The sequence below is a fragment of the Scomber scombrus genome, chromosome 11, assembly GCF_963691925.1.
Source record: "Scomber scombrus chromosome 11, fScoSco1.1, whole genome shotgun sequence".
NCBI classification, from domain to species: domain Eukaryota; kingdom Metazoa; phylum Chordata; class Actinopteri; order Scombriformes; family Scombridae; genus Scomber; species Scomber scombrus.
The window spans coordinates 1,489,588-1,517,581 of record NC_084980.1 but is presented as its reverse complement, the minus strand read 5'-3'; the positions used below and the strand labels follow the sequence as shown (position 1 = coordinate 1,517,581).

General features: G+C 39.4%; 1 protein-coding gene across 1 annotated transcript in view; it reads left to right on the top strand.

Moving 5' to 3' along the window:
• The window catches only part of LOC133990348 (epidermal retinol dehydrogenase 2-like), a 39,867-nt gene extending 23,960 nt beyond the window's left edge, over positions 1-15,907 (top strand). Inside the window, exon 7 of the mRNA XM_062428633.1 lies at positions 15,412-15,907. Coding sequence (XP_062284617.1) covers positions 15,412-15,505 — 94 coding nt within the window. The 3' untranslated portion in view covers positions 15,506-15,907. The remainder of the gene's footprint in view (positions 1-15,411) is intronic.
• Positions 15,908-27,994: the final 12,087 nt, after the last annotated feature.

Genomic DNA, 27,994 nt, shown 5'->3' with positions numbered 1-27,994 from the left:
ATGTCCATAAACATCCCTGAACAATTAAGTGTGTTAACTGTCCTAACAGTGTCCTAACTGGATCCTAACAGTAGCATCTCTGGTGCTACAAATTCCCCTATAGTGCTAGTTATTGCTTTAATGCAGACATCCCAACTCTCCCGCATATTGATAGCGGCTCCCTGACGCCCGCAAATTATATACAATCTCCCGGAATCTGCAGCGATCGAGGAAGAGTGCGCGCTAAAGAGTGTCTGCGCACGTGTTTTTGTGACTATCAATGCAGCGCGTGTGAGAGCTTCCCGATAGCTCTGTGTTGCTGCTTATTAGACCAATCACACCCCCCCACCGGACCGACAACCAGTTTGAGTTGGTGGTTAGTGGTTGATGTGTCTCCTCTGTCAGCGGTTACCATGGTGTGTTTTTACCGGCTGCAGGTTCAGATTAGAGGATGCTGACTCGCCACATTTCAACACCTGTGTTTTTTCCCCCTCTTGACTCGCCTGCGGGAGGTGACTTTGGGGGCGTGGCTACATCCTTGATTCCTCCTTTGATTTCGAAGGTCGAGATCGTGAGGTCATTTCGATCGCTATTCGATTTACAATCGAGATCGTAACAACCCCTAATATATATAATATATATATATATATATGTGTGTGTTTTTTTGTTTTTTTTGTTTGTTAATTTGAAGACGTTAGTTAAGGTGGCAGGCGTGTGTTGCTTTGGCAGCCGGCTAAGCTGTAAAGTGCTGTGGGAAACCCTGAATTTCACAAGCCATCCCCAATCAGCTGGTCTTAAGTCATACGCAAACACATACACTCTTTCTCTCTCACTTTACTCAAATCTACGACCGCAAGTACAAACTGTTTAACAAGCAGTACATAAACATGCAGATATGCAACATCTTCGACCAGTCTGCCCACAGTTCAATCTCTGTCCCCTGATCCACAGCCAGTCCCAAAGTAAGTCTCCGACTATCAGCAGCAGAGGACAGTCTAAAGATTTACATATTCATTAATCCGTCTAACAGTGGAGGAAATATTCTGCTCATTACCAGCTCTGTATTATTGATCTTATACTGGCCCTTTATGCAGATGTTCAGTTGATGAGGCCACTGTGTTCTGTTTGGTCAGCTCTCTGCTGTAACAGAGGTTACATAAATAAACAGTGGTAGGATTTCACTTCTTCTTTCCTTCTTTACTCAAAACAGCAACCTCTACAAATACATCACAGCACAATAAATGGAACCATAAAGTATGGGAAATGTGATGTATTTTTAGAAAAACTAGCACTGACAATATCAATATCTGTCAGTATGACACAAATACTGTATCGTGACTGATTCAAATGCTATATGCGTATAGCTACACAGAAGCAAAATGATCTCCCTGTCCTCATCCTCTCCCTGCATCATCCTCTCAGTGTTCTGCAGTGGAAGCTGACAACCCTCCTCGGCTCCTACCTGGGATTCTCAATGGAAGTAGACTGCCACACTAACCTCAGTCTGCGCCGCAAAACGCACTAGCACACATTTAAGATCAGTGCTAACCAACCTGTTCTGTAATCAGTTAACCTCTCCTCCATGTGTATCCATGTATGTGTGCATCACAGGCTGTGAGATTTTCAATGATGTTTTGGGAAACGATTGATTGAATATCTTGTATATGTTGTTGCTGTTTTGGTTAAATTACTCACACTGTACCATTGCACTATACCATAGCAGTATACATATATGCTATAGATACAGCAGCAACCTTTTCTATTCAGAACACAATGTCAGAATGAATCTAGGTCTGGAATGTGATCACTGGTAGACTTATAACCTCAAACCAGCAGCATATGGTGTGTTCTCAGAATATACCAGGGCACACCGTCGCTGCAGGTCTTTTCTGTTACATTTACCCTCATTATGAGTATACTTTAAGGAAAATTCCACTTTGTTAAAACTTCTTTTAAGCTTTTCTTTTTATAGTTGTGGCTACTGAGATGTCAAACTGTGACATCACTATAACTATAAGATCTACAGTGCAAATAAAAACATGAGAGAAGAGGATTGAAATCACTTTATTTGGTGGTCAAAGTGGAAGTAAATTGGGAATGCTCCCTCATTGCACAACTACAATAATTTCCCTTCAAATGGATTTCGACAGTGGATAATTGAATCATTTTACTGTTTCTGTTTTACATATGTTTGACTAACCTGAAGGTTGGTTTCAGTCTGACTTCCTGTTTTTTGACCCCTCTGACTTATTTTAGTGATGTCACCATGTTCACAGATCTCAGCTATTAACTCAGTGGATATAATGTTATTGTTACTCACAGTAATAGTCTAATCTATGAAAATAATAAAGTAAAATTATCCTTTAAGGACTTACTCTCTACTCTACTTGGTTTTAACTATGGAGAGCAATGTTACTGTGGTAGTTGTGGTTAGCATGTAGCACAGCCCGAGGACAGCTTTTTAAAGACATTCTATCACCAGGATTATTGTACTCTATTGATTTTCAGAGACAGTGCTCTGTAGATAGACATAAACAACTCTCACTGTTACCCCAAGACCAAACTGAGCCTGTTTGAAATGTCAAGAGACAAACACTGCAGAGAAAGTGACAGCTTGTGTAGATTTAGTGACTGCAAACAGCATGAGGGTGTTTTGTTTTGTTTGTACCCAGGCAGGTACCTGTACAGTGGAATGATGATGTTTTTCAGGGTGTTGAAGCTCACATATTCTGATCATCTGTCATGTCAGTTGTCAGTGTCTGTGGAGCAGCTGCAGGTGAGGTGTCATCATGCCTCTCCAAAGTTATCTGATTTGGCAAAGGCTTGTACAGGTTTTGATTGAAAGTGAGTGTCAACTGAATGAGAGTGTGTTATTTATCATGCTGCTTATCCAGTGTGACTCAAGAAAGTTCAGATTTTAGCTTTAATAAATGTCTAATAAATGTGTTGTGCTGGTCGGTTGTCTCTGTAAATGGAGACATTGAAAAGTGTTAAATAAAGATGATGAATGAATGAATCTGAATTATCAGCGTTTCTAATAAAGCCAATACTCACATCATTAACTATCATTAGTAGTTAACACTACTGTACTGTCACAAGGTGTGTTCAACATTGGAATTACTTAAAGTAACCATTCTATGCTTTATCTGCACTTCAACTTTAATGATTCAGTCATATTGCTATTGCTGCCAGTGCCATCTTTATTGGAGTGCAATGTCACTACTGGTGCCAGCTGCTGATGAGGTGCAACTAAACCCCAGACTCTGACTGCCAGCAGTCTCCATCAAAATATGACTGACTGAGTTCTTGATGCTGCTGCAATCAATGGATTCAGTCACTGCAGCAAAGTGAAACTGGATCATTTGGCACACTGATGAGAATAGCAAAAGTCTAAATAAAAGTTTTAAAAGTTATCTAATTACCAATCAGTAATTGAGGGTGTGTAAAGTATATTATACTATATTACAGATTTGTGGTGTTAATGCATACACACCCCTGCTGACCATAAATAACACAAAAAAAAAGATTCTTGTAAACATTCAGTGGCTGGCCAGACAAAATCCAAAGTATTAAACAGAGCAGCACAACTTCCAGCTTCATGAGAGGACAGTAGTTAGATCAGATTGTACCCTTACCAAACATGCTATAGCCTTCAACATTAAATCAGCTGTAGCATTATTAATGAAAAACCGCTGCTCAGCTTGAACAGGAGTTCCAGGAATGCAAAAGTACTGCTGCTTTAATTTGATCAGTCCAGGAAATCTTTCAACATTTCCTGCCAACATTAAGATACATTCTTATTCACTTACACTTCAGTGTCGATTTGGTTGGCAGCATGTGAAATTGGAGTCATGCTTGTCCTGAACATTAGCAGGGCAGCTACAGAGCTGTTCTCTGCTGTCTGACACTGAGCAGCTGCTTCTATGGTACGTTAGCTTAGCAATAGCTAGCTAAGTGGACAGCTGCAACACAACTTTCACAGCTTTATGCAGCAGAGTTCAACAACAACACTGCCACAGTGAGCAGAACGAGGCCCACTGCCACTTTTTTTCTCCCTGGAACAGCAGGGAAGTTTGTTTGTTTTACAGTTTGTACAGCAAATGTTACACATAGAATGCAAGTTGACTGAGACAGTGACATATTTGATCACTGAGTCAGCTGATCTTCAGTGGTTTTACTTGCTCAGGTGATAACTGCCAACTGAACTGTAACAACAAGAACAATACAAATTACAATGTCAAACAATACAGTACAACAGTATAATATCAAAATCACTATTTCAAAAATGTGGTAATATATGGAACTAATATAGAGCTGGTTTCCATTACCACATGTAAACTACAGCGCTGCTAATCAGCTGTTGGGCTTCTAGTTTTAACGTCTACATTCTATTAACTGTTAGGAGAAAAAAAAATTAACCACGTGGAGAAACTGAATAAAAGCAAAGACAAAGTAAACTAGAAAAAAACTAACATTACATCCTAGGCACACTTATGTGTCAGTTGAGTCAATCTGACTCCCTGCGACATGTTTTGACAGTTGTCATTTGACAAACTCATGTTAAATGGCAAACTAGCTGCAACTGGTTATCAGTGGCTTTACTGGTTCAGTTAACTGCCAACTGAAGAGCTATACTCTCAGGTGATCTCATGCCTTTTCTACTTGAAATATAAATGTTTGAAATTGAAAGGGGAGTGTTTGTAGACATCTAAGATAAATATAGAATATATTTAAATGAAATACGTCAGAACATATAAATATCCTGTGTGCCACACAAATGCAACTGTATTTCATCATGCAACTGAATAATAAAAGGCTTCCCCTAATGGCACAACCTGGTACTGCAGCAAATCTACAGAACACACAGTTACACTGCATATCCTCGTCTTCTGCATTATCAGGCTACAATCAAGCATTCGAGACAGTGTAAATCACCCAAGGGACCCACTGTCTTTACTGTATCAACTTTAGTAGCTATACAGTACACGTAGCTTTCAGTTGTAGCAGTCACAAGGTAAAATGTTACCAGCCTGTTTTCTCATGGATAAATAATCACCAGGACGGAGATGATGTTTTAATAAAAAAAAATGTGAATATCATTTCAGCTGCAACATCAACACACTTTTATTTGTACAATGGTAATATATTACAGCAAGCTTTTGGTTTGACAGTGATCTTTATATATTGTGCTGTAACTGTAATTGTATAGCCATAATGTGAAGTAATATGCCAAAATAACAAATAAGACCAAACTTCTGCCTCTGTCAGTGATAAATAACAGTTGTGAACCCATGTATTTGTGGCCTAGCATGTCAACACATTTCCTCTGCACTTTTTTTATTCAGATGTCAAATACAAGTTTTGAGGTCATCATCTGAGTGAAGCTACTGTCTAGTTTCGTCTCAGTGATCCTTGCTCACTCAGTGCTGTTAATGAGACTTTGACGCTTTATTAGCTGACATTGAGTCATGTTCTCAAGCATCACCATGAATTGATAAATCCCACATTTTCTTTTGAAACGGTCATGAGCACAGTTACGACACAACTGTGTGTAGGCACATAACCCGAGGCTGTCTCAGCTGGACCTTTTTTATAACTTGATCTATGTGCAGTGATTCACTGAGCAGTGTCAGGGCAGCACAAACCTTTTTCAATTTTCACTTCACTTCTAAAAGCGTTTCCCTTTGGTCGGTTTTGTTTTTTTTTTCTACCCAAATGCCTTCCATTTGTTTACCTCATTATCTTTACACACATTTAGCTAAGTGTCTGCTGATTCTGTTGGTGTAATCATGTTCAGGCCCAACTTTATAACTTTTATTCATACAACCTTTTATCACAAGCAAGGGGTTTAAACAGGGGAAATAAACAGAGGACAGACAAGAACAGGAAATTAAAATTGACCCACCCAGATCTAATGAATCCCAGCTGCGATACAGAACATACATAACTCACATATTCAAGCATGCAAGAAAGAAAAAGAAAGAGTTTACCAATTCAAATTAATCTTGTGTCATTCAAGTCAAAGGGAGAACTGTGAGCATGCAGGTTCACTGAGCATGCAGCAAATGCTAGACAGAGCATAAAATGATATTGCTGGGCTGGTGAGAGCAGCTTCTACAAGGCTGTGTTCCTAATTCATTTCAATGGAATCACTGCGTTGGTCTCTGACATAGGAAATGCAGGTTGTTTTTGGACTTAACCATAAATACTACTACAGTTCATCTCAGGTACTGAAAGATCAATCCATTAAACTGTAAAAACCGAGACTCAGTTTCAGTTATTTCCTGGCTCAGTCTACTAAACGACCACGTTTCACACGAACACATAACTGCAACTATGCAAGAGTGCATAAATCAGTTTAATGAAGTCTGATTGTCCTTAACTGTGTACATATTATGTTGTATGTTGTATGGGTATCGGAAAAAAGACGGGAAAAAGTGAAGGATCATCCTGAAAAAAGCTTAATGCAACTCCACTGTTGTCCAAAAGCTATTAATACTATGTAAGTGAGTCATACTGTTGCACTGGGTGACATGTCCCTTCATTACCATAAACACACACACTTTTATTATTTTGACTCACTCACTTATTCACTCGACCAGCAAATTTGGATTCATCTGCCACTTAAAATAAACTCCAACATATGCACTTTCTTTCCTGTATATATTCAGATGCGTGACAAATTAAAGGAAAAACCTGAATAAATGTGTAAAGATACAAAATATCTGCAGATGCTTACACAAAAATGCACTGCATAGTACAATCAAGCAATTAACATCCAATCATGCTCTGTGTAGCATGTATAACAATGCTGAACATGTCCAGTTTCTAATTTTGTATCAAGATGGTAAGAGGAAAGTGACTTTGAAAGAATGTTGATTGTTGGGGGCATCGATGGCAGGAGCTTCAGTCACAAAAACTGCTGAACTGGCGGTTCTTTCAATAGGAACAGTGACTACAGACATCTACATTTGGATCTATGGGAAAGACATCAGGAAATTGGATCAGAAATTGTGGTCAACAACACATTTGGTTACCGTGATGCTGGTGCATTAGTGTGATAAGTAAAAAAAAAACTGAATGTCAGTGCTGGAGGTGATCAGACTGTCACCAACAACAGTCCGCTGACAATTACATAGAGAGGGATATTATAATAGGGCTGCAGAGCATAAACCTCGCATTACATTACAGTTCAGTGGTGTTAATACCACAGACACTGGTCTAAAGAGATGTGGAAGAAAGTGATCAGATAAGTCTTCCTTCACCATATACTTTACAAGTGGGCTTGTGTTGCGTACACCAAGAGTCTTGACCTCTTAGAGGGAAGGGTCACTACAAATCAATTCAAAGTAGTTGTGAATGATCACCTTTATCCTATAATGAAACTTTTTTATCTTGATGGGTGTGGTCTCTTCCAGGATGACAATGCCCCCATTCATAGGACACAAGGGGTCACTGAATGGTTTGATGAGTATCAAAATAATGTGAATAATATGTCGTGGCCTTCACAGTCACTAGATCTTAAACCAGCTGAACATCTATGGGAGATTTTGTACCAACATCTCAGACCGTGCTTTCTACCACCATCATCAAAACACTAGTGAATATGTTTTAGAAGAATGGTGTTCATCCCTCCAGTAGAGTTCACACACTGTAGAATCAATAACAAGGAGCATTGAAGCTGTTCTGGCAGCATGTGGTGGTCCAACACCTTACTAACACACTTTATGTTGTCTTTTTCCTTTCATTTGTCACCTGTCTGTATATAATGTACAGTGATGTTGAACTGTGCTCTGCTTGACTGAGTGCAAACTGGACAGAACCCCAGCAGAAATAACAGATACATAATACAGGAGTAAATCGTCTGGCAGCAGAGTGCTTATAGCTGATGTCATTAAAGGCCATCAGTTTTATGCAGACACTTGATGTCTTTATGCCAAAATATCTGGCAAGATGCAACTTATGAGGCATGATAATGTTCCTGTCAGGAGCAGTGTTTTACTTGACGTAGCACAAAGCAGTAAAAAGTACACATCAACTGCTGTTTTATTTGCAGGTGTTGTCTATCACACTGCATAACTGCATGGTAGATTGATTTAGAATAGCAAATAAGTCTGAGTAGATTTATCAAATGTGGTTTTTACACCCAGTTTAGCTGTTAATACTAATTCTGATGGATAGTGATAGTTTCTGCCACGCAGTGCTAATGGAATAGCAACAGGTCTTCTTGGCTTCTTAGTATATTATATGTTGTATTATATTGATTGCATACCAGACTGGAGGGTGGTGCTTGCTGATTTGTGTTAATTCCATGTTGTACATGACAAAACAGTTTGATGTCTTTTTGCCTTTCTCTGCCCCCAAGTTCTAAACAAACCTCGCTCACCACTGTACCCAGCTGTGGATACAGTTGTAATACATCTGTTGATTTCACACAAACAGATTATCTGCTAATCTTGAGAAGTCTTAAAGAGAACTGTTGATTTTCTTCAAAAAATGGCCTTCAAAGGTGAGGTCAGACTGCACATTTCAGTCAGAACTGTTGGTGGGTACATTTAATAAATACATTTGATTTCTATGTATTTGTTCATGTACTGTGCTGTTTCTGGTGACTTTTAAGTTCTGGTTGTTTATATATAGCAGTATCAGAGATCCTTGTTGTCAAGGAGGACACCATTCCTACCAATCAATCACATCCATCCATTCCTCCTCCTGTCCAAAGCCACCCAGAGTGTAGCCATTAGCCATTACCTTTGAGTCCTTTGTGTGAGGTCCAGACCTCATGGTCTGATATCTAGCCCTACTAGTCATCCAGCTTTTGAACACCTCTGCAAACAAAGGCCTCCAGATTGCTGGACTGGCAAGCTGTTACACATGTAGACTTGTTCAGTACCTGAATGACAGTGATTGGTCAGCTATTGTCTGTCACTCTCCCTGTCTTCCTTTTTTTTCTTTTCATCTCATTATTTTCCGCTCTCTCATTTCACTCCTCACCACCCTCTCTCACATCATTGTTATTCCTCTCATCTTGTACTGTCTTAGACTTGATTCCTTCTGTCCTTTTTCTTCTGTGATTTCCTCATCTCTATCTTCTCTTTTCTCCAGCTGAAGCGGATTTCAGTGTCTCACCATGAAACAGGAAATTAATGTAACAACATTGTCCAATCTGCAGCAAACGTTGATGTTTCAACATGGGGAGAAAAACCAACTGTTGTAACACATTTCATCAGATCTTTCCCAAATTCCTGTCCTGAACTTAAAATGTGTACAGTCCAATATGGAATTATAGCCATAGCACCACCTACCAACAACAGGAAGTTATAGACCCCATACTTTTACAAACCATTCCTAGCAGGTTAACCAGATCCACCGAATATGTGGTCAGCTGCATTGTAAAGCCTTGACCAAACAGTGCAGTGGTGAAACAGCACATTTGCATATACATTATGACAGGAAACAAGCTGTTGTAACTTGACTCCATATCGTTAGATCTTTCCTAAATTTTGCATTTTTGATAAGAGTCTTGCCCTTAACACATCTGCATTTTGAGGTCAGTTTTGAGTCACAGTCACATCACCATCTACTGACAACAGGGAGTCAGCCTCATGTGACAAACATCATCCAATTTACATGAAATGTACATGGTGTGGTCTACAGCAGGACCGAGAGGATCCCAGAGGATATACAGCAACATGCCATATAACAGTGGGTGTTCTCTAGAACCACATAGTGTGTCCTTCCAATCTTGGGGGTTCGGACTCCTGATTCAAACCATTTGAATTATTTTATTGAGAAAGGACTCATATACTTGACCAGTTTTGAATCAGTAAACATATTTTAACCTGTATCACAGCAGAATGCCTCATCTTTGAAAATGCACTGACAGCTTCTTTATTCACACACAGTGGTGAGACTGTGGTTGTGTTCCTAAAGTCCATGCGTACATACTCATAAAACCATTCATGTGACGCTGCCCTGGCTCCAGTGAAAAGAGGGAAGTGTGATTTACTGATGACAAATCACATCACTTGACCCAAGTGATTAGAAATGTGTAACATCTTAGCAGTAAGATCAATAATGGAATTCAGAATGAGCAGTTCTTTGATAAGCCTCAGATAACTAAACCCCTCAGTGCTTCAGCTGAGTTGTTTTGCTATTTAATTATCTCTAATAAGGAACGTCTTCTCTCCTTTTTTTCTTTTCTTTCTCTGGTCCATTTGTCTGAGGACAGAACCATTATTCTCTATTAGAAAGCTTTTTGTCTCTGGAACACAGCTCACACAAATGGAGATAGTGCCTCGCCTGTCACCTCTGTTCATTTTACATAAAAGCCATTGTATTCAAGCTTTTAATAACATGTTGTGTTATCCAGCGTTCTCTCTGTTCCTCTTTGAAGACAGTCATTGTTAGTCAGAGGATTGTTAGTCATCCAAAAGCTGCTAACACAGACTGATTTGAGAAGAGATGCAGAGTGGCATCTGTCTGGTTCTAATTAATTATTTTACTAAACTTATTTACATTAGCACATATATGTAAAGTACCACTGGAGAGTTTATTTATTCAAGGGTTTTTCTTTATTTTCTATTTTCTACATTGTAGAACAATACTGAAGACATCAAAACTAAAATAACACATTATGAAATCATGTATTAAACAAAAAAGTGTTAAACTGAATAAAATGTTTAATTTCTTAGATTCCTTGAAGTAGCTACCGTTTGCTTTGATGACAGCTCTGCACACCCTCAGCAATAACTCGACCAGCTTCAGCTTCAGGTCATCACCTGGAATTCTTTTCCAACTGTCAGGAATGTGGGCGATCGATCTAATGAGCGGCAACACAGAGCTTTGCTCTCGCACGCGCTGCATTTATAGTCACACAAACACACGCGCTGTCACTCTAGTGCGCACTCTTGCTCGTTCCCTCCAGATTCCGGGAGAATACGTCTAATTTGCGGGCGTCATGGAGACGCTATCAATACGCGGGAGATTGCGGCACAGCACCGATGTGGTGTCCATCGGCGATGGCTGTCAGGCATCGACTGGACAGTTAGGACCAACCCTAACTGTCTAATGTCTGTTAGTGTCCAGTCTGTTATTATTTAGTTTGTTCAGTCACACACTCAGTATCCTTGATCTATACAAGGCTTTCTGGATTACTTGCATGTTATTATGGATCCACAACAACTGCTCAGCGCTACTACCAGAGGTCAGCAGGTACAAAAACTCACCTACAGCCAGGTAGAGATCCTCCAACTACGCTCTTCTGTCCTCTGCAACGCGAAACCGGCAGTCAATCTTCCTCCAGAAATCCGTCCGAGGAAAAGAGGTGTGATGAACATGAATGTGAACATTCACAAAAGGTCCCAACAGAGACTCCATGTAATCTGCAAACTCTGTGCCCTCCTCTGTTGCCCCCCACCTTCTGTCACTACTGTACACCAGCATCATTCAACCCATCCTCCTGTACTGTTCACCCTGTTTTTACAACATGCTGTCCACCACTAACAGGAACAAAATGACAAAAATAACATACACCACATCCAAGAATATCAACCATCCCACACCCAACCTTACCGAGCTCAACCACAGAGCAGTCACACGTCTCGTACAAGCAATAACCAACGACCCGGATCACCCTCTCTACCCTCACTTCACACTGCTGCCGTCTGGTCGCAGATACAGGACTCTGAGATGGAGACGGGCACGCTTCAGCAAGAGCTTGGTCCCTTCTGCCATCTCAGCACTCAATAACCTCAGATGGACCCAGACCTCCTGAGTGTGATATACAGTGGTGGAAAAAAGTTTTCGGACACCCTTAAAAGTTTACACAATCTCAAATATAATCATGAAATGTTTGTGGAAACATCTTTTTTAGTAGTGTGGCTGCATTAGACAGACACAAACAAATACAAATTATATTTTTTTGTTTATTGTTTATAAGAAAAGCTAACAAAACTAAATTCTTAACAGTTTCAATATGTTAGTTCTCAACATTGTCGGTATCAAAACAACAAATAACAGATAATGTGTTCAAAACTGAACAAAAAATAAATAAACCATCACATCATCAAATTAATATTTAGTAGCCCTGCCATTAGCACGCAGTAGAGCTCTAATCTTGGCTGGCATGTTCCCCACGAGCCTTTCACACTGTTGAGGGGTAATCTTGTCCCATTCTTCTTGAATTACTGCTTTTAATTCTCCTAAATTCTTTGGTTTATGCTTTGAAACAGACCTTTTGATAATCCACCACAGATTTTCAATGGGGTTCATGTCCGGGGATTGAGCTGGCGAATGTAAGACCTGGATACTGTGATCCTGCAGCCAAGTTCTACTGGCCCTGGATGTGTGGCAAGGGGCATTATCTTGCAATTTTGACCTCGACGCAACAGTGCACGTGCAGAAGGGAGCATGTGGGTTTCGAGAATGGCACAATACTTGGCAGAGTTCAATGTGCCATCACAGACAGTGAGATGACCAACACCAGCAGCACTCATTCATCCCTAAACCATGATACTTCCTCCACCATGGCTGCGAATCTGTATCTTCAGGCGGGTTTCCTGCGTTAGGTTCCTTGTTTTAGCCATTTTTGTCTCTGATGAACTTTCAAATGTGCTGACTTTATATAGACACGAAGCACGGCAACAAACATTGTGTCTTTTAATAAAAAGCATGACCTTCATTAGTGGATCACTGCGACCAAAATGACCCAATATTCAAAATGTCTTATGTATTTTAATGGAACCAATCAATTTTAAGTTTTTAATGGATTTTTTAAGATTTGTTTAGTATTTTGGCTGTGACTGTACTAAAAGAAATTGCACTTGAAGACCTAAGAGAGATTCTTAATGCAATATTTCACAAGTGCATGGGGTGTCCGAAAACTTTTTTCCACCACTGTATGTGTCGGTTGTTCAATGTCTGGTGGTGTTTGTGCAGTATGTGTGTATTTACATGTTGCTCAATGTTTACTGGTGTTTGTACAGTGTGCGTGTTTTCATATGTTTCTCAATGTTTGGTGGTTTTTGTACAGTGTGTGTGTGTGTGTGTGTGTGTGTGTGTGTGTATGTATATTGCTCAATGTTTGGTGGGGGTTTTTGACAGATTGTGAAAACAAATTTCCCTATGGGACAATAAAAGGCTATCTATCTAATCCCAAACCATCTCAAGTCAGGTGATTGTGGAGGCCAGGTCATGTGATGCAGCATTCCATCACTCTCATACTTGGTCAAAAAGCTCTTACATAGCCCGGAGGTGTGTTTTGGGTCATTGTCTTGTTGGAAAACAAATGATGGTTCTACTAAGCACAAACCAGATAGGATGGCGTGTGTCTGCAGGATGTTGTGGTAGCCATGTTTGGTTAAGTGTGCCTTGAATTCTGATTAAATCTCCAACAGTGTCACCAGAGTCCACCCACACCATCACACCTCCTCTATCATGATTCACAGTGGGAATCACACATGCAGATAACATCTGTTCACCTTCTCCGCATCTCACAGAGACAGCATTGGGAACCAAAATCTCAAATTGGGACTCATCAGACTGAAGTACAGGTTTTTTCATCCTTTGTGTTTCTTGGCCCAAGCAATTCTCTTCTTCTTATCTAGCTCCCTGAGTTGTGGTGTCTTTGCAGCAGATTCACACAGTCTCATTTGAGCAGTTGATGTTGAGATGTGTCTGTTGATTGAACTCTAGGGAACATTATTGTGGGTTATAATCTGAGGAGCTGTTAACTGGTGATTTCTGAGGCTGGTAAATCTAATGAATTTATCCTCAGCAGTAAAAGTAACTCTTGGTCTTCCCTTTCTGGGACAGTCCTTATGAGAGTAAGTTTCATTGTAACAATTGATGGTTTTGGAGTAGTGGAATAGTGTTATTTGCTTTATAGCAACACAGTCCTTGAGTGCTTTGAAATGCGCCTTTAAATAAAATGCATTACTAGCTCAGCACGACACAACTGAAACACACTAAGAACGCAAGAAATTCTACCAATTCACTTTTGACAAGTTTTGATGTCTTCAATATTGTTCTGCAATGTACAAAATGGTAGAAATAAAGAAAAAACCTTGAATGAGTAGGTGTGTCCAAACTTTTGAGAATGAATTATTATTGCTGACACTAGAGCAGTGGTGTGGACATATGTTAGTTCTGCCGGGTGGCTTGCTAACAGCTCCGTCAAAATAATTCCTAAGCAATGATAACACTATTAAAGGACAGAATATTATCACCATCAAGCTCCAAAAAGATGGCCAGAGCTCAGAAAACAGTTTTAGCTGTAAACCCAGAACAGTCAGTATGTGTCACTCTAAATGAAGATAAATCAACATAATGACAGCAATATCTGTTTAAACAAATGATGCTAATGATGGCATGTTTAGACTGAGAGGCAGTACTGCATGAGCATCATTGAACTATAATGTAATGCATTCACAATATAATGGCTATTTTAGATATCTAAGAAAGTATAGAATTGCAGCAAAATGTACACTCAAAAGATGTACTAAATGTTTGGAATTCCAACAAATAAGAAAATCGTGTTGAGTTATGGCAGCTGAAGTCTTGTTTGTATGATGTATGCTCTAGCTGTCATCATGACGGCACCAAGAAATAAACACTGTATACCAGTACAGAGATACAGATGGATGAAGCATGTTGATGACATGTTCTAGTGTATCGACTTGTATCATAACCCGTGATTCAGTAGGTGTGATCATCATTCAGTTTACATACATCAAAGTTGATGTTGCACCCAAGTTAATAAGATACATGTTGTTGAAGATTGCTGAAATCTGAGTCTTTAGACGCCATTACAAACAGATATGTTCATATGATGATCACACAGAGAACTAATGGTCAATGACTTCAAATGAAAACAACCTTCAAATTCAGCACCTCTAGGTACCTCCTGATCCACACGGTTCCTAAAGGCAGTAAGCTTAATGCAAAGATATCTGCAGCTAACCCCAGAGGTCAGCAAACCACCCTGAGATAGAAACAAGTTCAAGAGTTCAGCTAGTCTAGGAGTAGGATTTAAACCTCTTTAAGACTGTGTCAGAAAGTCATCCCAGCTCCAGTCGTGTCTGGTGTTGTGTGCCGCAATTTTGGAGATATCAGAGAAGATTTAAAAAATGATGAGTACATGAAGTGATAACTGAATAGTAAGAAATATACATGATATATGAAGCGATGTTGCATGGAACTATGGCATTTTTATAATTGTGTTTTCATCCTTACCCTGTCCTTACTTCAGCACTGTAGATAATCTCCTTATACTCCTGTCATTAAGATAAACTCTACAAGACTTCTAAACAACTACTACTACTATACTACTGAATACTACTGAAGTCTTCCGATCCAAATATCTGTACTCAAACTAATCTGGACCAAAACATTTTATTAGCCAGCTGATTTCCTTTTTGTTTCCCTCCACAGCATCCTTCCCATGAAGCAGGGCATTATGCTGGGCGAGTACCTGGGAGCCTTCAACCTTATGGACACATTCAGGGGCCGCAGAAAGCAGGAGTGAATGAAGACAGAGGAGAAGGAAAGGTGAAGAGGAGGATGACTAAAATGGAAGGAGACATGGAGCATTAAAAAGATCCGTTTTTAATCTTGATCTTCACTGTGTTGAGGAGTCCAGGTCAGAGGTCGGATTTGAATGCTTCTCTAACGTCAATGATTCATACTTGAACACGCATAATTGAATGACCATTAATCACTGTATATCATACTGTATTATCCATGTTTTATGCATTCATATCCTTAAATTACACTATATTTAGATCTTATTGATAATTGTTAGTAATTGAAGCAACCAATATATGTTGCCATGGATGATGAGGTGATAGAAAGGAGCCCTCCTCATTTTTGTATAGGAATTTTAATGTTAAGTGTGATGAATGTAAGCAAGTGCTGCCAAGGGCTTCCTTATTAATAATTAAGCCAGCCTTTGTTCTTGCCTACGTCCTGTTCCTAAACATATCATGTTATAACAATCAAGAACAACAATAATAATAATCATGGTATAATGATGTGTCATCAGTCATCAGTGGGGTCACCCATAAACAGCCAAGTCTAATGTTCATTTACAAAGTGAGTTAACATGAAAAACATAGTTTTAAATGAACGGCTCATTTTTTATGTTTTTTTTTTAAGTACTGAAAATTATTCTTAATACAAATATTCAGATGAGAATGAAATTATAAAAATACAAACATTAGTAAAAACCTTGTAAAAGTAGAAACATAATTTGATCTGTACTGGTCTTATTTTGAAAGTGAAAATCTATTGAAATCAATACACACGATACAAAGTCAAGTTATTATTTGATTATACCTACAGTATAAACCCTTTAAATCATGAGGCCTGGCTGTTGTCACTGTAATTACTCAATATGTCATTTAAAGCAATGACATTAAGTCCCTTAAAATATCATATTAACTTTCTTGTGAATGTAACTGTGATTATCATGTGTGTGTGGGTCATTGTTTTACGGTCCAAGTCATTTCACATTAAAAGCCAATGTGCCGGGGCCAAGTGCTCATACTCAGGAACAGTGAACCCTGCTGAAAGGGTTCGTTAAATGTTTGATACCTCTCCTTGCAAAGCTCGGTTTTTGATGGTCCAGACCACTCAAAGACATTAAAAGTTTGAAATTTGTTTTTATCCACAAATCACAAAAGTATAGAATGCACAGAAGTAATACATACAAATATATTCATGAATTGGAGCCATAAAGCAATTAAGTTATTTTAAATTTGTTCTGAACTTGTGAAACCACACTGCCTCTAAAATGAGTTTTGGTTAGGTTTTGAACCCTCATCATTTAAAAGGCTTGTGTCATCTTCAGACTGTGCTCTTACTGTACAGTGTGGCCAGTGAAAAACATAGGACTGGCTTAGCAGTGGTTAGATGGAAGTAACTTTTTTATAAACTGCAGTGTTATTCATCTTGTTATTTTAGGTTGTCTAGCTAATCCTAATTTAAAAGCCTCTAAATTGTTTACATGCAGTTTGCTAGCAACATCCCAGCTGTGTATGTCAGCATTCCAGTAATGACTCTAATTTCAGCACAGTCTTGAACACCAGTATCCTTTCATTCATACAAAAAGCCATAAAGCACATGTAAAGGTGTGTTTCCCCCGAGGATAAAGTCATTTTCAAAATTCAGGAAGAAGGTGAAAAAACACTTCTTTTTTGAAGTAATGGTCACACACTTCCACATGGTCCACATACATTTTAATGATCCAATCATGACATTTACTAGCATCTAAGACTAACTCTGTAACAGTGATTTTATATAATAATAATATCAGGTATTGCTTTAATTTAACAGTGTATCATGTGACTTATAACTAATGGCCAAAGTATGTTATTTAAACATGTTGACACTTTCATCTTCTGCACACAAAGAATATAATAATGTATCTATAATATAATGGACTTGTACAAGAAAACTCTGAAAATGGGGAAATAGAATGTGAGTGATAAAGAGATGATTTTAAATGTGTACTAATGATACCTTTTAGTACATACTCTGTTTTCACAGCCATCTTTTAATGTCTTTTAATGCAAACCATCTGGAACTGATATTGTGAACATTCTGATCAATAAACGGTCCCATTTTAAATGTTTTGTCTATGTGTTTGGAGTCTCCTGTTCAGCATTGTGACTGCAGTGAGGAAACTGACAAATCTCATTCCCACATCTGTCACAATGTAAAGCCTTGTTTTGTTTTTACATCGTTACTGCTAAAAAAAAATGAGTTGAAAATATGGATGACATGCATGTAATGACAATATTTGGTTTGTTTTCAATGTTTAATACATTGTTTTCTTTCTATTTTGTATACCCCATACTGTGAGATCACAACAAAGCCCTGTCATGGATTTGAGATGCATGATTTAGTTTAATCAACCACTTTTTAAAATCCTGTTTAAAGCACATTTATAAGCAATCACAGTATATTAAGTTTCCTGATAACAATCCTATCCTCTCAACAGTAACGCTCATATGGGAATTACAGTCTATTATATCTTCCTGGGAAGAATATCTGGTTTTAATCTGCTATCATCACATTTCACACCAAGGTTATTAAAGGCTTTTTTTTCCTTTAAAAAAAAAAAAAAGTCAAACAGAAAGAAAAGGGGAGAAGATTATGATTATGGTAAAGGTAAGGATAAACTTGAATGACGGGGAGAATTAAAAATTGACACAACAGTATTGTAATGAGTGATAAAAACTAAAATACTATATACAAATAAACAATTTCTAAAAACTACATATAATAAACAATCCTTAAATACTATATACAATAAACAATTTCTAAAATAATCTGCAGTGTTCCTGAGATTAAACAGTAAGGACAGCCTCAGTCTTATTAGTGGGAGTGGGAGGTACTGGGAGCTGTGCTGTTGTATAAGAAAAGCAAATAGATATGATGCCTTGAACCAGTGTGGTTAGATTTTTAAGATATTTAAATTTAACAACAATGTGTAGGTGAATCTGACATGTCTTGATGTCATACAAAGGTGACAGTCACAGTCAACATTGACCTTACTCGACTTCATGCCCCGCCTCCTTCAAAAGGACTTGAGCTGTGTAGTTGCAGCCATTAGAGTACTGGTTAACATTAGCTGCTTATCACAGGGTCCTGACCTCTGCCAGACATAAGACCAATTTGTGTGACTCATTTGCATATAGTCCTTGTCAGCATATAAAAGGTGTAAACTTGCAGATTTACCTCCAGTTGCCTGTAATTATCCAGTGTTCTCTCACTCAGGTTATTAGCATCATACGAGTTTACAATTTGTGAATACATACAGACAACTGACAAATGATATACATGCTGTTCTGTGGACTTAACTCCTGAGTTAGCTTGATTTGACTGTTGATGATTCATTAAAAGCCGGCTGACTGCAGCTGTTCCTAGAAAAAAAAAACTATTCATCACAAACACAGACTTATTGTCTCTTAGCTGAGTGATGAAAGACTTGTCAAGGTGAGATGTGTTGAAGATAAAATTGCAACCAAAGTTCACTGCCAACCATCATCATCAGCACTCATAATTGGTTGCCATTGCACTGTGGTTATTTCAAAAAAAGAGCACACTATTATTCTAGATTAACAAATCAATTCACCAACTGCACTGAACCAAGTTAGCCAGATGACAATGAACATTTTCTAGATGGCAAACTAAAGGACATTAATGACACACATATGGAAAAATATCCAGGCTGCTAAAGAGAAGAGACAGTGGTTTCTATTTATATCATGCAGTGTCCATTGGTCCAGGTTATGCTGTGTAATTAAGAGTGACAGATGGCCAGCTGAAGGACTTAATTTGGAGAGGCAATACTTCAAAATTGGTATGAATTTACAAGGGCCATTGAACTGTGTGATCACAGTGCATTTTGGGATTACCAGGGCGGCTGTGAAGAAGGCTTGCAACCTCCAAAGTTCTGTAGAAAAAGAAGGATGTGTATCTTCACCACATAGAGGTGGCTGTTAGTCGTGACAGAGTTTTCTGGAATATCTGCCACCACAGACAGTTTGAGAAGAGGGGCACAGGTGGAGCACAGCAGCAGCAGATGGCCACACTGAGGAGACGCAGCAACCAAAAAGATGACCAGAACCATAGTTACTGAACTGCCCCACCCTACCCTCCGTCACACACACACACACACACACACACACACACACACACACACACACACACACACACACACACACACACCACTGCAGGCTCCACAGAATCTCTGTGATTGAAACATTACACAACATGATTCTGACAGCCATTGTGTTTTGATGTGACAGCTGCATGCCATGACCACCTTTAAAAAGGAAGAATAATTCAGCTGTTGGAGGTGAACTGTGTGTTGTAACTACTTAATGAGAATTTTTTCACAATAATAGTAATTTGTCTTTGAGTATTTTGTTTGATAACTAAAATGCATCCTTCCCAAAACATCCAGTCCCTCACACTGACTCAACTTTACAATGAGGTCTTGGCCACCATGCCTCATAATGAATTCTCTTCACTTCCTGTCAGTATACAGACATACTCTGTACCTCACTAGCCCTCTCTCTTAACAATCTCTGCTCTTTAACATCCAAACCTCGAACACCCCCCTAGTGACCAGATCCTTCCTTGTGTTCTATGAGCTCCCAGGTGTATATTACTTTAGATAAAAGCATCTGCAAAATGAAACTGAAAAATTATGTCATAAACATTGTTTCTTTCTCATTTTTATGCTTTCTTGAATGCAACTAAACAATTAAACCGTTTGTTGAGTTCACAGTGGTACACTATTACAGTGAAGACATAAGGTAAGTCAGAAATGTATGCAGCATTGTGTGAGTTCAGGCAGACTGCAGCCATCAGCAGCTTTGTTCAAGCTTCACCATCAGTGGCGCATTCATCAGCTGCCTGGATGTTAGCTGACTGGTAATTCTGTGTGGTGGGATTTTTGGTATTGTTGTCTGGGGGGGGGGGCTCAGAGATACAATATGGTTCTTCACTGGACTGCTACTGCCACCCCATGGACAATCTTTGTATTGACAATGAAGACAATGGAGTACTTTACTAACTGTGCTTATTCTGTTGTATGGGTGGAATATGGTCTCAGTCAAAAATGTAAAAAACCACATTGCTACCCACATGGGTCTTCATCAGGGCTATTGTCAGCAGTAGCTTACATTACTATTGTGTTACACTAATGAGTTGAGTGGGATGATGGCTTTCTATCAATGTACAAGCCTATTGGTCAAAAACAAGGAAGTGATGCATCATCAATAGAAGGGAAAGGAGAGAGAAAGAGAAGGGGGAAGGGTTAAATGTTAAAAAAAGAAGATAGATATGATGTGGTGAGTGACCAAGAAAAGGTGGACCTAATCCTTTTCAACATTCAACACATATTGACTACAACATTACCATGACATCAGTAACATAAATACAATCCTTTCATGATTCATGACGTAATATTTTACAACACAATAGAAAAGTACACCAGATGTCCTGTGCCTCAGCCCTATGTGGCCTGATAGTACACTGCTAGCTGGAGTGTTTTCTAACCCAATTTAAATGTTCGAAACAAATGTTGTGTTGATTTGATTTTGTTATTAACTAAAGAAGACAAATAAGAAATAAATGAAATCACTGATAGCTTCTATTTCAGAACAAATGAAAAGATTTAGAAACTATCAAACTAATTTTATGTAGATGCTACAAGTAGGACAATGTGTATACATGGACTCACATATCTACCCGACCCCCTAATAAGAAAAAATTAGTTTGTTCTGTTTCACTCAACCTCCTTCCCAGTGATGAAGACCAATGCAACAAACTCTGGAGACATCGGACGGCCTCGAAGAAGTTCTGGCAAACCGTCAGGTGACTCAGGAGGGGGAAGCAGGGCTTAGCTCAGGCTGTTCTCAGCAGGGGCGGAGAACTGCTGACCTTGACTGGGGATATTGTCGGGCGGTGGAAGAAGCACTTCGAGGAACTCCTAAACCCGGCCAACATGTCCTCTGTAGAAGAGGCAGAGCTGGATGATCTGGGGGGATCTTCATTCATATCCCTGGCTGAGGTCACTGAGGTAGTTAAACAGCTCTTCAGTGGCAAGGCGCCGGGGGCAGATGAGATTTGCCCTGAGATGCTGAAGGTTCTGGACATTGTGGGGTTGTCATGGTTGGCACGCCTCTTCAATGGCACATGGAGGTCGGGGACAGTGCCATGGACTGGCAGACTGGGATTGTGGTCCCCATTTTTAAAAAGGGGGACCGGAGGGTGTGTTCCAACTGTTTGGGGATCACACTACTCAGCCTCCCGGGAAAAGCTTATGCCATGGTGCTGGAAAGGAGGCTCCGGCCGATTGTCGAACCTCTGATTCAGGAGGAACAATACAGATTCTGTCCTGGCTGTGGAAAAGTGGACCAGCTCTTCACCCTTGCAGGGTTACTGGAGGGGGCATGGGAGTTCGCTCACCCAGTCTACATGTGCTTTCTGGACTTGGAGAAGGCTTACAACCGTGTCCCTCGGGGGACCCTGTGGGAGGTGTTGCGGGAATATGGGGTACCAGGGTCGCTGCTGCGAACCATTCGGTCCCTATGCGACCGCTGTGAGATCTGTGTCCGCATCCTCTGCACTAAGTCAGACCTGTTCTCAGTGGGTTTTCGGGCTCCGCCAGGGCTGCCCCATGTCCTCGATCCTGTTTGTGATTTTCATGGACAGGATCTCAAGGCGCAGTCGGGGGGAGGAGAGTGTCCAGTTTGGGGACCTCAGAATTGCTTCTCTGCTGTTTGCGGATGATGTGGTTCTGTTGGCCTCAACACACCAGGACCTCCAACAGGCACTGGGACGGTTTGCAGCCGAGTGTGAAGCGGTCAGGATGAGAGTCAACACCTCCAAATCGGAGGCCATTGTGCTCTGCCAGAAAAAGATGGATTGCCCCTCATGTTTGGGAGGGAGTTATTGCCCCAAGTGGAGGAGTTTAAGTATTTCTGGGTCTTGTTGACGAGTGAAGGTAGGATGGAGCGGGAGATCGACAGGTGGATCGGTGCAGCATCAGCAGTGATGCAGGCGTTGCACCGGACCATCCTGTTAAAGATGGAGTTGAGCCTGAAGGTGAAGCTCTCGATTTACCGGTCTGACTACGTTCCAACCCTTACCTATGGTCACGAGCTTTTGGTAGTGACCGAAAGAATAAGATCACGGATACAAGCGGCTGAAATGACTTTCCTCCGGCGAGTGTCTGGGCTCAGCCTTAGAGATAGGGTTAGGAGCTCGGACACCAGGGGAGGCTTGGAGTAGAGCCGCTGCTCCTTCGCATTGAAAGGAATCAGCTGAGGTGGTTCAGGAATCTGGTCAGGATGCCTCCTGGACACCTCCCTCTGGAGGTGTTCCAGGCACGTCCAACTGGGAGGAGACCCCGGGGTACACCCAGAAAACGCTGGAGGGATTATATATCCCTTCTGGCCTGTGAATGCCTTGGAATCCCCCAGGAGGAGCTGACGAAGATTGCTGGGGAGAAGGATGTCTGGGTCACATATCTTAGCCTGATGCCACCGCGACCCGAGATTGAAATTCTGAATAATGTAAAAGCAATGTTAAACTCCCTTCTGATGAGCAGGTCGGCATCCTGTGTGGTAGCTCCTGTCATCAGTATATGGATGGGTGTGAATGGGTGAACGTAGTGTAAAAGTGCTTTGAGTGGTCAAAAAACACTAGAAAATAATCCACCCAGCAGACCTATCATCAGTAGAAATGACTCAATTCTGGAAAGAATTTCAAAATTCACTGACCACCACATCAAACCTTTTGTTCCAAACGTAATCTTACATTCAGGACACTACACAAGTATTAAACATAACTGGTGAAATAAAAACATCAGTGATGAATTTGTGATCACAGAGTATGTGGAATCATTGTACACAAACATTGATCATTAAGAAGGTTTACAAGCTATGTAACATTTCCTACAAATGAGAGATGAGCCAGTTCCCCCAACACCAGGGGGGGGGGCCTTGTAACTATCTTTGAAAAACAGGGGAAAAAAGGAAATTTCCTTGAGATGAAAATCACAAAAACAAATGATGAGGATTTACATTTTCACTGAAAAGCCTCTGATTGAACTGCAATCTTAAAGGCCTACAATTTCCATTCAAAGACTCTTAGAGACACAATTTCATTCAGCCAGTTCCAATGACTAAGACGAGTATGTTACAGGAGGAAGAGTTTGATGACAAGGCTACAGACACGGCAACCTGCTTCACTGAACAAGGATTTGGAAAAAATAGTGAATAAATATCCATCAATAGAAAAACAGTTTCTCCAAACCAAAAAGGAAGTCACATTAGACTTGGAAAATATATTTCATGACACAATACAGCAATCAGGCTTCTCAAATAAGAAACATCATTGAATGCAATTGGAGAATTCTTTAGAGCAACATCTCTCCAACCACTGTTCACAACAGAACATGGCATCCCTAATACATTGAAAGTTAGAATAACCAGAGAAAGACATTAAGGGAAGTGACCACCTGAATAGAATACTACTAATGAAAGATCGTATTTAGATGGAGCTATTGATGTTATGCTGATTTAGTCATCCATACATGCTTGTAGTAATGAAAAGGAAAACATGGACCAGGTTACAGAATGATACATTTATTATGTGTACATATGGAAAGAATTAGGTCCACCTTGACTTGGTATCCACATTATATCTATCTTATTTCAACATTCTCTGTCCTCTCCCCTCTTGCTCCCCCGCCCTTCCTTCCACCCCCCTTCCTAACCCTTTCTCTTCCCTCCTCCTTCCCTTTCTCCTTCTGTTGATGATGCATCACTTCCTTATTTTTGAACAATAGGCTTGTAGGTTGATAGAGAGCCATTCTCCCACTCGTCTCATTAGTGTAACACAATAGTTATGTAAGCTGTAATGTGATGGTCATTCTAAATACATATTGTATATTAAGGAATTTTAATGTCGTACAAACCCCATAGTGTGTCTTGTATAATTTTTGAGAGAGATTTGTATGATACTGTGTGGAAAAACATTGACCTGTGATGAAACTTCAGCAGGGTTAAAGGGTCACTGATATTATAACCTATAGCTTTTGACTGGCTCTGTGACAAGGTTGTGAACAATAGATGATTGAAGCATCTGTTGAAACAATTCAGTCATTTTTATTCACTCAGTTTGTAGTTATAGCCCATGCAGCATGGAAACTCATTTATATCTGTTGTAACAGAACAGTTTATATTTCATCAATCATTCATTATGTTTAATTAATCTTATTGGAAAAAAAAAGACATGGACAATCACTATTTTATAGTGCAGGAGAACATTTTATAAAATATGATAAATACAACAACATGTTTAATAAACAAAAGTCAAATTTGTACATTTGCATAATATCAAAATGTGTATCAGCTGCACAAAAATTTAAAAAATATGCATTTTATTTCCATTTTTGTATACTGTACATTAGGAAACATCTGTCTAAAATAAATGTCTATAGGGTGTTTTTACAGCTCTCAAATATAAATAAAAATAAATTTGACCCTGAGCAGTATGTAAGGGTTAACTTGAAAAAGACCACAGTTGACTCAAAACAGTTTAATCCCTTTGTAATAATGAATCCAGTTCATCACCCAGTGCCTCAGAAATGAACTTTCTGTTGCTGAGCTGTAGTTTGAAAGCAGTGTCATTAACTTTTAGTCAGCAAAACCTTGTCGGTGCATCACTGTAATAAATGAACTATAGATGCAGAATATTTCACACATACTGGTTTGATAAGAATGATCATTATTTAAGAATTGAGCCAAAAGTCCTTCTTTGTACTGTTTTACATTCTGTGGTTTGACTGTACAGCTAATGCCATCTTGTGGATGCTGGTATGACATCACTTGATCAAGAAATGCTCCTTGTTCACGCAAACAGATGTGGAGGAAACAGATGTGCTCTCATGTATTCAAATTTAGTTTATATTAAATGTACACTCAAAATATGAAATAGGTTGATAGAAAAAAAAAGAAAACAAAGAAAGAACTTATTTCTAATTTAATACTATTTTGTTTTCATTACAAATGACAATATCAACCTAACAATGTTAGTGAAATGTCAAATCTTTGAAAAATGTCCATGAATTTCAGAATATCTTTATTAGTATTTGAAGTGTCCCCCTTTTGCATTAATCACAGCATGCACTCGAGCTGGCACGGACTCAGCATTATTCAATTATTTTTACACCAACAGTGTATGAATGTGTATGAATGGTTAGTTTCCTCCTGATGAGCAGGTTGGTACCCTGTGTGGTAGCTCCTGTCATCAGTGTATGAATGTATGTGAATGAGTGAATGTGACATGTAGTGTAAAAGTACTTTGAGTAGTCGAAGGACTAGAAAAGTGTTCTAAGTACAGTCCATTTACCATTTACTATGTACTGTACTTGTTATATCATGCTTGGTTTTTTCTCAGTATTCAGGTGATCATACTTGTGTTTAATGGGGTTGAGTTCAGGTGACTGTGGAGGAAAATCCATGATAGTTAGAACTCCTTGGTATTTTGAGGTCATTATCCTGCTGCATGTCTCTGAAGAATGGAGTGCTACTTATCCTTGGTCAAAGTCTAGTCAATTCAGTGCAAGTATCCAAGTCCAGAGCAGGAAAAACACTTAAATATTCTCACCACCATGTTTCACTGTGGTCTTTGATACACTGCAGTATCATTCTCTCTCCTGTTCTTCTCCTTACATACACCCTCCTGTTACTGCTATAAATATCTTGGATTCATCAGTAAATAGGACTTTTGAAATGATGTTTTTTCTTTGCCCATATCAAGTGATTTAGAAACTGCTACTCATCCTCTAAGACAGTATAACAATCTTCTTTTGACAGTATTTTTGCTAAATTGAGTATTGCATTCTTTATTGAGCATATTCTATATATCTGATGAAGTTGGTTTTCTATCTGTCCAGGAACTAAACTTGATGTATTGATCTTCTGATGATGTGGTCTGCTCGGTCTTGGTGGTGGTTCTAGGTAGCTGGGAAGAAGGGAGGCTCCTTCTATCATGTTGTGCCAGGGTTCCCCTATAGGCCGGGTAGTAACAAAAGCAATTGTTTGTCAAAACCGAACTGAGAAATTCTGACAGAACTTATAAAATTGGGTTTAATCAGCCTTTTGACTGCAAATACAATACCCAAAAGATCCACACGAGGGAATACTTTTTGTAGTTTATGATGTCTACATGTCATTTTTTCGCCTGACTCATAAGAGGAATCACTCTGCTGCACAGGCCTATTCATTGACTAAATATTATTAGGGCAGACTTCTTGGATGAAATATAAAACCGCTGCCCTGATTGGAAACTAAACTTAAATGTATTGACTGTCAGTGTCAGTGTGGAATCTGCTCTGAAGTCTGTATTAGGTGTTCCAATTTGAATTAATGACTGTGGGGCCACCATCATGGCTACTACAGTAATATTATAGTAATATTATACAAATTATAGTAGGTTTGAATTCTGCTTCGACTCGACTCAGTCAAACATGCTGTATATGAATACCGCTGATCGGTGTTACTGCTGTTCTCCCGGCAGGGGGCAGTGGTGCTCTGCGACTCAACATGTGCTGAGTTGACGGGAGTAATACTTTGCGGGAGTTTTAATATCTGTTGTTATCTGTAGCCTACTACAATTACGCATGTGCCACTCAAGTCTATACGTCTTTGACTTAATGTAGCCTAGGTACAGAATCATAAGAAGATGTTTTAAAAACATGTAGGCATGCAGAACGTTTAGGACCTATAAACGAGTGATTTATATTTGTAATTAAGCTTATTTATATTCTTACTTTAAATGCATATGCAATATTCAGACCTATATTATTGAGACTATTAATCTGTGGCCAATATTAGAGAGTGATTTAGAGAGTAATTTAAGTGGTCTGAGCAATTTATTGCAGCCTATAACCACTTGTTATCTAGTTATATGAGATGTGCGATGTGTATTACTATTTGGATATATTCACATTTAATTTGCAGGCTACGCATATGTAGTTTGATTTAGAGGAGAAGAACTAAATTCCATTTTTTCTCCATGGAGAGCGCGAGCCGATCTGAGAAGGTCTGACGTTGAAGGGAGGGAGGGAGGAAGGAGGAAAGGAGCTTACTCTAAACTACTACCAGTCTGCTGCCTCTTCATTCATCTTTTCCTTTGTCCACCGGCAGCACCGCGCGCTATGGCGCCTCACCGGTACATCCAAAGCAGCTCAGCCGCCGTTCAGAGCGAGACAGCCGCAGAAGCTGCACCGCCGGCTCCCTTCTACGGTGAGTACCGAACCAGTCTGTTGACAGCTTAAAGCAATTGACAGTGTTTTTCCTCTTTATTTGTTGTTTATCAATTTATATGCTTTAAATCACAAGAACGCATACCATAACATTTTTATATCACAATATCTGTAAAAACCATCAGCTGTTTTTATCTTTTGTATCTTCTTTATATGTTGTGG